Source organism: Malaya genurostris, chromosome 1 (genome assembly GCF_030247185.1).
Source record: "Malaya genurostris strain Urasoe2022 chromosome 1, Malgen_1.1, whole genome shotgun sequence".
Taxonomy (NCBI): domain Eukaryota; kingdom Metazoa; phylum Arthropoda; class Insecta; order Diptera; family Culicidae; genus Malaya; species Malaya genurostris.
In genome coordinates, this window is record NC_080570.1 from 77821306 (window position 1) to 77833771 (window position 12466).

At 35.6% G+C, this 12466-nt stretch overlaps 1 protein-coding gene across 4 annotated transcripts in view; it reads right to left on the reverse strand.

Annotated features, from left to right (window-relative positions):
* Positions 1-2611: 2611 nt before the first annotated feature.
* LOC131440527 (uncharacterized) overlaps positions 2612-12466 on the reverse strand; it is a 183569-nt gene continuing 173714 nt past the window's right edge. For all 4 annotated transcript variants that reach the window (XM_058611887.1, XM_058611885.1, XM_058611884.1 and 1 more), the window contains one exon: positions 2612-5201. In XM_058611887.1, coding sequence (XP_058467870.1) covers positions 4009-5187 — 1179 coding nt within the window. In that variant the 5' untranslated portion in view covers positions 5188-5201 and the 3' untranslated portion in view covers positions 2612-4008. The remainder of the gene's footprint in view (positions 5202-12466) is intronic.

Sequence of the window (12466 nt, forward strand, 5' to 3'; positions counted from 1 at the left end):
AGAAAATTCCTGCGCGTTTTTTTCCTGTTTTAATCATTGAATCTCCCATAAGGTTGAAAAATGTATAAATCAGTTCTTTCTGCTTAGAATTGCAATTTAAGAAAAGCGAAAATCTTAGTCTAAAACTCTTCCGTTTTTCTGAAAACTGCTCGAGAAAAATTATTTGAGTTTCATCTCACTTCCACTAATACATTTGATTAGCACCGAACACATTCCTATAAGGATTTCCTCTTGCAGAAATTATGGCGAAATAAATGGAAAAGTTTAATTTAACACGCGAAATACAATGGATATGGAAGGTTATCGTTGTATTTATTTTTTCGGAAAACTACTTTTTAACAGGAAATATTTAGTTTTGTTTATATTGTGTTGCGCGATCTACCTACTTTTTTAATAGGGAATTTAAATCTACATTCATGAAATATAAGCAATTTTCCATCAAACATTGGTGAAATATTGATCAAATATTGACTGATATTTCATCCAAAAAGTCAGGCTTAACATTCGTTCGAGAATAAATTATTGCTAAAAAGATTGTTTTAAGCTCAATCGATCATGCCACTTTGATGAACTGGTTGCACTGCATATGTACATAAATACATCTATGACATACGTATCAAATAAAATGTACGTAATACACAAATTACCAACACAAGTAAACATCTCAAATGGATCCGTTCACCACATTCTACATGATACATTGGGTATTGGACGTTCTGCTGCTTGACTTGTACCAAAACACCTTGCAAATGGCTCTTGTTGTAAGCAGTGTAGTCAAAAACACAGCATCGCTCAGACACCATATTCGCCAGATCTGGCTCCGTGTGACTTTTTCATGTTCTAGAAACTCAAATTGTCCCTTCGTGGTAAGTGTTCTGAGTCGACTGAATCGGTGAAAGAGTATTCGCGTTGGAAGATTAGGTGAAAAGTTGTCATATGTGTATCGCTTCAGAAGGAGCATATTTTGCAGGAGATAAAATAAATTTGGAAAAAAGTTTAAATTTGTGTGTCTTATACTCTGATTTCATGTTTTAAGCGAAATAACACGTTTCACTTTTGCGTCATTTCATATTCATAAACGTCACATTAAAACATGTTTTCCCGAAATAACATTATATAATTGTCAGTAAAGCACAACCCTACTAGCATTTTCTTTCACTTTTCGACTATGTCAATTGACAAGCTGTTCAACAACAGCAGTTTTCCATCAAAGTGCCATGTAATCATAATAAAACAAAACTGAAAACTGGTACCAACGTTGCCAGGTATACCGATTTCTCGGTATTTATACAGATTTTTGACCTCTATATCACAATACAGATATGTTCTCCCAAAATAGCGATGATTCACGGATCACACAGATAAGTACCGGTTCTGGTTTTTAGCTTGAATAGACATGAGAAAAGGTTGTCGTGGGACCTTTTTTTCGCTCACCTTTTTTACTACTTATGTAGAAGAGATATTGTTACCGATATGATACAGATAGATTTTTGCGCCGAATACAGATTTTTGGAAAAATGACCTGGCAACGCAGACTGGTACAACCACTTTTGTTTTTGAATTAAAACATGACTTTTTTGGTCATTTGCTGCCCAAAAATATTCATTTCTCTTAAATGGCAAACGTTTTGAAGCAATAAATCTTCGAAACGTTGGCAATAAGCGTGAAACGATAATATCCTTCATAGCTAGAAGAAGTACCTGGCCTATTTCTTATTTTCTGGATGTTGTCAAAATACTTTTTCTCTCCTATCTGCGACATAGCCATTTTTGCAGTTTGTTTCCAAACAAACTCAAGACCAAGTAATATATCATGCGTATAACAGATTCTTAGTGTGAACAGTGCAGTTTTAGCTTTATATTACTATCATTAAAACATGTTATTTTCTGCAGGTGTGAACATAGTATTACTTTCAAAATTCGATTTGTTTTTGCGCAGAAGGTGAAATATCAATATTGCCATCTTAAACTAGACAACTTTCATACCAAACTAAAAATTTATCGACTTCACTGGACAATTTCAAAACGAAAAGATTTTAACGATCTATTAGTTTTAGTTGGTTTGGAGTAAAGCCGCCATAACTGAGTTCAGTTTTTGCAATAACCGAGCGGAAACATATATTGGAGAAGCCAAATGAATGAAAAACTAACAGAAAAGATTATTTATTAGAAAAAAATACGCTCAGAGACAGGACCCGAACCTGCTACCATTTATCCAATCTGAACCTTGTTATAGACACTCTAAACGTACATCGAACATGGTCTACATCCTGGCCATCATCCGACCGATACCATACATCCAAACATCTTCTCTGTCCATCAAACACTAGTCTTCTCGCTTTATACCTATTTGCCATCGTCATTAAACGATTTATTATTCACTGAAATCAAAACCAAACGAACAAATTCCCATGTTATAGCATGTGGATTGGACGGTTGGTATTCGCCGGTCTGTTATTATCAGAGTCTGTAGTAACCAACATCTCGGGCGTTCGGTGGGCGATCAAAGCTCTCAAAATATGGTAACAAACAATCGAGTAAAGTCTTACTTTCTTAATAGTAGAGAAGAACCCATTTTTACGATGATTTTTCTCAGTTTATGAAAACTATAGTTCGAATTGGAAAACTACCTTTTATTTCTACACGTAATCAGTACAATTTGTTATCTAAGCTCCGATGTTCTACTATTATTTAGTTTTTCATACTCCAGAACTTTTCCACTGGATTTCATACACTACTATACGTTCAATTTAATACTATGGGTAAGAGAATTCAGAAACAATTTTAAACATGTCCGAAACAGTCAATATAAATAATAAAATATTTAATAATAATAATATTATTAATATTAATAATTATACTAGTCGCATTAGAAGTACGCTGTAGTTTTGTCCGCATGTTGTCATCATTTACAAGCGCAAACAGCTAACACAACATAAAAAGAAATTCTTGCTTTTTAATATCTTTCGCTTATTGATAATGCACATTGTGTTAATTACTCCAACATTGAATTTGCTCTACTATACTCATTGACTTATTCGAATATGTGCTATTTGCTAAGCTCGTTTAGGCATGTAGTTTCTTTAAGAATACGAAAAAAAACGTCGATCGAACAAGCTCAAGCTTGTTGAGCAATTCGAAAGCAACGGTTTTTATGTAAAAATCTAAGTTATGTATTGTCAATATTTTCATTCCGTTGTTAAATTATGACTTAAGATACGAAGACAAGTCAATGAAATATTTCTCATAAAGCTCTTTCAGAGCAGAGGTATCTGCGGATCCCTCAGACTTGGCAAGAATTATTTCATCAAGTTGCATAGAACTTATAATATTTAATTGCGTACAAGATTGTGTTCAACATAGTCTCGATAATAAATTTCTTTTGAACACAGGTTATTTCTACGAAAATTGTGAACGGGAAGCAATCATTTTATGATCGCAGACGATAAATAGTATACGATTAAATTATATTTCAAGCTTTACAATTAATATAATATGAGGCACTTTGAAGCAAGGCAATATGCATTAGTGGTTCCACTTACGTGAAAGAGTTTTTACACTTTTAGCAAAGCTTATTAGACTACAGTATCTGAGACAGTGATCTAGGTTTGTCTACATCTTAGCTACATAGTTTATCTACTGCAGGTATGAACGTCCAAAATAATTTCAAGTATCTTAGTCTCTGCAAGATCTTAGTATGCCACTTTTTTCAAATTTTGTCGTTAATTAATGTCAATTGCAACAATGACCAGGATTTCCGCATATGATTATCATAGGGTAAAACATAAGAGAAATAGTTTCTTATGGCGTTATTACAATTTTAAACAAACATATCTCTGATATAGGTTCACGAAACTTCTAGCTGCTTCTATTCTCAACTCTACCTGAAGGATAAACTGGTCGCTCAAATGCATGAAAAACACTTTCTACACAAATATAAACCACCAAAACAGCCTGCTTTGTTTGTAATTATCATAAACAGGTATAGATACAGGTCTAACGGTATGTCCTAATAATATCCACCGTATGGACTTATGGGATTAATCGGAGTTTGGAAGAACGGATTGATTGAATTCTGCAACAGGAATATTTCCTCGGGTCTTCCGTTGAATATGAAAGGACCTTTCAGATGAGTGATTTTAGAATCCTGAACAAACGGATTTGGCCTAAACGCAGGACGATGTGGTAGTGGTCGAACACCAGGATATGGTAAGGCAAACGCTGGCTGCGGCATCGGTGCAGGTGAAGGCGCTCCGCTCCACTGGTAAATACCTGATGGTTTACCGTTAGATACGAAATTGAGTGGCAGATTGTAAAATGGACTCATGGTAACTGGTGGAGCCAACTGTGGATACTGAGGTATAGTTGGCGCCATCGGTTGAATTGTCGGGGGCTGTGAAATGTATCCGATCCCAGGAACAAACATGTATGGAGTTGGCGGTAGGCGAATATAATAAATTGGAGAATTTTTCTGATTGGGGCGTCGTCGAACTGCTTGGTTAGTGCGAGACAAAATTTCTTCGTCATCCATGTTCTGAAGATTTTCTGCCGATGGGAAACCACCAAAATTCTGATAATCCTGAGCAGCCTGATTATTGTTCAAATTTCCAAGATTTGGAAGATTGGTTGAAGCTAAATTGGGTTGGTTATTCAAACTTTGTAGTGCCGCCATGTTTTGCAGTGCTGCGAAATTCTGCTGATAGTTTTGTACATTGGCTAGTGGGTTTATGTTTTGATAACTTTCGAGTGAAGAATAATCGTCAAAGTATTCTAAAGGATAGTATGATGGGAACACCATAGGTTGCGGATATGCGGGCTGTGGATAATACCCATAGTAGCCAAACATTTTATTTTTCCGCTTTGTGCCTTGGGTGGTTTGATCTTCCGAAGATTTTGATTGTAGCAGTTTCGCCTTCCGTAATGATTCTTTGGTTGACTCGTTTTCGATGCTTTCTGCTACAGCTTCCATATTTTCAATATTGTCCACATCAACTTCCGGTTTACTGTCGTTTATATTCTCTAGTTCATTACCACTTTTTTCTTTCGATTGCGTTTCTTCATTCTCAAGAGTGACATACTTTCGTTGAATATCCTGAATTGACGAAAGAAGTTGCGATCGATCTACTGGAGCTGCAATCGCGCCGTACAGTAGATTTACTAGGATACTGATTACAATAATTCGTCTCATCGTTGTGTGTGTAGCTGCAAAAGAAAAAAAAACAATTTTATTTATCTCAAAAACTCATGAGCTCGTTAAAGAGAGTTCAATGCAGTCTTTAACATTATGTAAAGTGTAGATGAATGCGTATATTTTCATAAATAGACACATAATTTTGACACATAGTCATTCATGATCACATTTGGTAGCCAACAGTTGAATGTTCATAAATTCCTATCTCATGCAACGTCTATGATTACATTTGATCAATATATAATAACTCATTCGAAATTTAAAAAATCCTTTAAATAGGTCGTGTATTTCAGATTCAAAACCCTTTGAAGTGGTTTGCAATTAGCCCTTTTGAAAACTTGAACGCGCAAAACAAGTTCCGCGTGAACTTTTTCGCTGCTTAAGAAAACATGTGGTTATATTTGACAGCTGCAATATACAGAACAAGTTTCTCGTTAGTGTGGATAATTACTTAAAAACCTGTTTTAATCCACCTAGTGGTGCAATGATGCCTTTCTCATATATAACACTGTGGCATTCTATTCAAAATGTTTCTCTTCGATTTTTGAAAGAAACCAAGGGATTGTTTGTGTATTAACTAGTATAACATAGAGAATGAAACAGTTCTCTGATCGTTTAGGCCATCCATTATAAAACGAAGTGGGTTCACTATTATATGTACTTCCTGAAAAAACCGAAAACCGAAAACCGGTATAATCGAAGTCGGTTCGTACGGCCGCCAACTGACATGACGAACAAACGTTTTTATTAAAATTTTAAAGACTTTATACTATTTTGTCATCGTTCTTTAAAGGACGACTTCAATTCTTGTTGTATCCGACAATATGCAGTGACTTTTGGTAGGATTATAAGACCTTCATTTGACCCTAAGATTAGGAATAACGGTTTTGAGTCCAGTTTAGAAATTTTTTTAAGCATAAGACTGTAAGACCTTTCATTTGAATCTAAGTTTGTGGAAATCGGTCAAACGAGCGTTGAGAAAAGTGAGTGAGATCCAGTTTGGAATATTTGATCACTATTTCCAGTGTTTCCGGAACCGGAGACCGGGAACCAGGATAGCTGGAATCGGTTTGTTTAGTTGCCTACTAATAATGACTATCGATTTGTGTAGTTTTGAGACCAGTTTAGACATTTTTTAACGGTTTTTGTTTCACCGGTTTAGTGACGGTGTACAATATTTAACACACTTTACCTATTTTTACTAGTCGAGTTTTTCTAGTGATTGCATAACCTTTCTATATAAGAAAGGCAAAACGGGCTACTTAGTACATATTCAGAAGTGTTCTAGTTTTAGATGCAGAACTAATGTCAGCTTAAAAATTTAAATCTTCAAATTATGATATAATAATGAAAACTGGCAGCCCCAGCAGTGACTACGGCAGCGTATACCAGTTTTAAATTTGATAGTAGAACTGTTTGAATAAATAAAACTAAAACGCCTTACTGGGGATATGTTTGTTCCAGTTTCAGTTCTATTATAGATCTACCATTTAAAACCTACAGCTGCTAAATTTTCTTTAAAAATACTAATCATGAACTTCGTAAGCCGAATCAGTCCCTTTTGTCCGAACTTTTGGTTAGTTGGGAAGTTCCTCTAGATCACCGGTCTAGTAAGTTGATGTCCACACAAACTCACATCGGACATATCGAAAGAACCGGAAATAGTGGTCAAAGCCTGCAACATGAAACTCACTTGACAGCTCAGCCGATTTTTTCTGACCTCCGATTTTTCAAACACGAGGTGATGAGTGTAAAAGGCGCCAATTCCACAAAATCAATCAGTTAATTCTTTTATTCTACAGGTTGGATGATCACCGAACAAACTCACTTCTGCTATACCCCGGTTTCCGGTTCCGGAAGCACCGAAAGTAGCGAGCAAAAACATAAAAATAGAACGCTCATAGATTACTGAAATCGGGTTTTCACAACTTCAGATTCAAATGAAACGAATATATTATACGTATATTTAATTTAATAGGATTCAAATTTCTGTTCTAGAATTTCAAGGTGATAAGTATTGAAAATCTCAAGTAGTAATTGAAAGTGATAATGCAAAAACCGTATAAAACCTTGGACTCTAACTTCTCGAAGCCGTGCTTGTAGAAGAATGTGTATTTGTTTCAGAATAGGCTTCACATTCAGCAATTGCTTTTTCATTTGAATTATTCACCGTCAAGCATTTTTTCTGGATCGGGCCAGTGGCCCTTGGGGAGCAGATTTGAGCTATACGGTGGATGAGGATAGAATTCGAAGTGTAAGTTATTGATGTATTCGAAAAATCTAACAACATTATGTAGTATTTGCTAATGAATGTTTTTCTTTTCCCAAAATTTTTCCATGTGCAACCCAAAATACAGAAGTTCCTATCTGACTGTAGTGCCTTTGGACGCTTCCGACGTGATTCACTGGCTGCAGTCCACTCAGATGATGATCGCAGTCATCTCTGTGACATTTTTTCGCACATTCCTACATTATTTCATTCAAATCGCTATGGAATCAGAATTCCGAATAAAATTTTTCGTTATTTTGTATGGATCCAAAAGATCTTTTGGTTGGATTTTAAGTATGTAAAAATAGCATTTTCCATTTCTGCCTTCACGTACATACATAAGTTAAATTCTTTGATTTCAGTGCTGTTTGAAGGTGCAATCAAATTCTTATATTCTTTTCCAACTATTTTGAGATTAAACCTCACCTCAAAATTGTCGTAAATAGGAACGAAGCTAGAAGAAACCTATTTTAATTAGAGAAATACGTTTATGTCAAATGTATATAGTTTTATAACCGCAGCATAACAAACTATTTCGCAAAAATTATCCGAAAAGTTGTGTTCTCCGTCTAACAATACCCAATTTCAAACAGTAACAAGCCTACAACAAAAAGCTGTTTTCGTAACGAGTGCTAATACAAGTTTGGTTTCTAACAAGTAACAAAAAGAGAAATGTTGTCCTTCAAGGCTTGAATTGTCTCTGGCTTGTCCACATAACACTGATCTTTGACAGTCCCCCAAAGATAATAGTCTAACGGCGTCAAATCACAACTCCGAGGCGGCCAAACAACATCCGAATTTCGACTGATGATTCGATCTTCGAAGACTGTGCGCAGAAGATCGATCGTAGCGTTGGCTGTCTGGCACAGAGCGCCGTCTTGTTGGAACCAAATGGTGTCCAAGTCTTCCTCTTCAAGTAACGGGTAGAACCAATCGCTAATCATGGCGCGGTAGCGCTCGCCATTGACCGTGGCGGCGGCTCCTCCCTTATTTTCGAAGAAAAATGGCCCATTGATGCCACTAGACCAAAATCCGCACCAAACCGTCATCGGCTTCTCCATGATAACGTGCGGGTTTTCCGTCCAGCAGATGCGACAATTTTGCTTATTAACATACCCGCCGAGATGAAAATTTGCCTCATCCGAGAAGATTATTTTTTGGCAAAAATCGGTGAACGCAAGCCCAGTTGGCACTATTTTCACGCATTACTCAACTGTATACACAACCGTTCGTTCGTTCAGCGGAAGGATAAAACTAATATTCTGCAAATCAGAAGTGATATTAAGGTTACCAATGTCGAAATAATCGCTAGTTCAAAAAAAAGTTAGATGGCGGACCCTGTAAACCCTATCACCGCGGCATTACTAAATGGAGTCCAAAACCGCCAGTTTGCGCTGAATCATCACACTCATAAGCATCAATATATCCATTATACGCATAACATATACCCTAGAAAATCGATCGAAACATAAAATACTTTGATATCTCAATACTGAAATCACGTGCCAGATCTAGGAAGCGGATAAAACGGCAAGAGCTGGCCATACATAATTATGGCCATAAATGCTATAACCGTACCGTATTACAAATCGTTTAATTGAATCAACAAAGCATCAGATTAGCGCCATTATCAAATTACAAAGCTTCTGGCGAAGCAACATAGATTCTGCCAAGCTAAAAATTAGAAGGCAGTTATATAAATCGATTCGTTCTCAGATTGCGCTACCGAGATGAGGCCTCACAGTGATCATTTCTTTTCAACCTCAGAAATATGAAACTAGGCTTTTTAACGAATTGTGGTAATCTTCCATCGGAGTGATGCAAAAGTTCTTGTGCCAGCTATTTTTCTTCAAAGAAACGAGGCTTTGAACGGTTAAATCGAGGAGAAGAAAATCCCACAATTAGGTAGATTTAAATGTGGGATGAACCCGCAAAAATCGTGCCGCTAACCAGTGAACGAAACTATTATGAGGCCAAAAAGTTGGTCATGACGAGAACAGCTATGTCAATTCATATTCATAGCGACAGATCTTTCCGGAATGGTGACGACAGTGTCTCATGTTGTCTCCAAATAAATTAAATTCAAGCATTCCAACTGAGCCTGCGTCCATAATTCCCGCTCTAGTTATTTTTTAAATTTTCGGCACAACTGGACGGGTCGCATATTTAATACCGCAGCGCCTAGTCTAGTGAAATTTTGTTGTATTAGTTGAAGGGGTGGCACATTGTCGTTGGTCGCGTTACTTTGTCCTTCATAAATGATTTATATTCAATTGTTTTCAACTGTCAACCACGAATGCAAAATAGTGATCTCAATATAGTTTTCGATTTGCCTGGAGTGTTTTTTTTGCTATAAAATAGTATTTTCAAACATTTTCATCAGATGTGACTACAATTGACATGAGAAAGTTGCTTAAAAATACTACCACGGAATAATAGCCAAAAACTTTAAGCTATGAGAAACGTCAAGGGGATCATCTCGGCTTTTGAAAATGCAGTCACTTCTTCTTCTTCTTTCCTTTTCGCTGCTGACATGCGTCACACTGCTGGTATGGAAAGTGCTAGCAGCAAATAGTGATGAATTCTTTTACTCGATTAATCAACTGAACCGATTAATTGCAACACGAATACTGACAGAGTAATTTGATTAAAAGGAATAAATCCATCAAAAGTTAAATGTTGACCATTGGTTATATTTGTGAGATGATAAGTCAATTAAACTGTGTTTTTATAACAAAAAGGAATTTTTTGAAACTTTTTTGTAAAATTTTTCTAGTATTATATGTATATTCTCTATACCTAAAATTACCCTGTTCGCATATAATTCGTTCTGGTATTACGGCAAAGCGGGGACATTTTGGTTTAATGATTTTTTAAATGAGACATTTGTTACGTAGAAAAATTTTCACGGTATTTAGTGATTAATAAACCGGCTAAAAACTATTTTTATCCTCAATTCGTTACGTCAATTGTTCAGAACGATTTGAAAAATAATTTTCACTAGTCAATTTTTCAAGTGATTGCATAAACTTTCTATATGAGAAAGGGAAGATAACAATAACTATTTATTGTAATATGAGTTAAAATCAAATTATTAAGATTTAAATTGGGTGTTCAGCCACAAGTGGTGACTTTTCAGCCATATTATAAACATGATTTTGTTATTACCATGAGGACATCATTTGCTTCCACAATTCTGAGATTTTTGTGTAGGGAAAATTCTAAACCTACTTGTATTGTGTAATGGGGAAAAAAACTTATATACTAACTTACTAACTAATACAGAGAGCGAATCGATTCAATTGAAGATTGCATTGATTTTTGTCGGAATTTGCTTATAATAATCGAAGCCGGAAGTATTTTCTTCATCCGTACCAGCACCGGTTTCGCTTCGTCATTTTTTATGACGGTTTGAATGTTTTGTAATATATCGCTCTATAATTTCGGAACCGGAATCGGTGCTTTCGAAATCGGAAACCGGGGACTAGTAATCCCAAAGCAGGTTTATATATCCTCGAACTAACAAGATCTACCAACTAGAAGAATTTGCAGCAGGTTTTATTAAAATTTGCACCTCGTTTGGCCATCACTTGTGAAAAACTATTAATCACTTATCGCAGTGTCAAAATGGGGCTTTTCGGGGACTTTTTAAAGAATTTTAAGAACTTTTATTTGCTTCTTAGTTTGTGAAAATCGGTAAAGAAATTTCCGAGAAAATTGAAAGCTCAGTTTTTCATAAATGGGCATATATTTCCTTTTAATTCCGGAACCGAAAGTCTGTTCCAAATGAAATTCGGCAACTTTGTATGGGGCCATAAGACCTTTCATTTGAATATAAGTTTGCGAAAATCGGTTCAGCAGTTCTCTGACAAACGTGACTTTTTTTTTCCTTTTCTTGGTGCATATCACCCTGCAATTTCGGAACCGGAAGTCGAATCGAGTTAAAATTCAATAGCAGTCTATGGAACCATAAGATCTTTCGTTTGAATCTGAATTTGTGAAAATCGGTTCAGCCATCTCTGATAAAATTGAGTGACATTATTTGTCACATACACACATACATACACACATATATACACACATACATACACTGAAATGAAAATCTTACTTATATTCATCAGATTTGTCATATGAATGGTATGCAGAATCTAATTTATAGAGGTTATATGAAAACTTATAATCTTTATTTAAAGTGTACGTTAAATCTAAATAGACGTTGCCATAATGAAAGTTATAAGAATATTCCATATAATGTATATTGAAATCCGATGAAACCTAACTCGTTATATAATTTATATTCATTGGATGTGTCTTATGAATCGTACGCAGATGGTATTTCATAAAAGACATATGACAACTTATGACCTTTAATGGAACAAAAGAATAGTTGTGAATCGCACTACTTGAAGCTGAAGAAAGAGTTGTGTCTTCGATATTCATCGAATGCTCCAGACAGTTTTTTAGGAAGTTGAAATAGCTGAAAAGACAGCTCATTCACTTCGTTCAAGGATAAGCCCCTGAAATAAATATCCGATACGTTTCATTACTCTGTCTGTCTAGTATGAGGATTTAAATTTTTCATTTATAGTTTCTGGATCACACGTCTCCTCCGTAAATATCAGGAGGTGCTCCCTTACGGAACTGATGACTAGTATAGCTTGAATCCTCGAAAAAAGGAGTAGGTTCCGATTATCAGCTTTTCGTAGTGCATCTGATTCGTCTGGTGACAGTAAATATCCGATGAAATCAGCCAGTCCCAAAGAAGTAAGTGTAGTTGAAATATATAACAATAAGTTATTGATAAGACTCGTTTTTATTGTTGCCTTTTGATTCCCTTAAGCACCATAATCCCAGTATGTTTTTTTTATTTGAATCTTACATGAATCTTACATCTTACATGAATATAATATGTGCTTTATTAATTTGTTTCAATGTATGTTGTGTGGATATCTAGTAATGGTTATAGGGCGTGCGAATAAATTTGACTCAGACTGGAAATTTCATTCG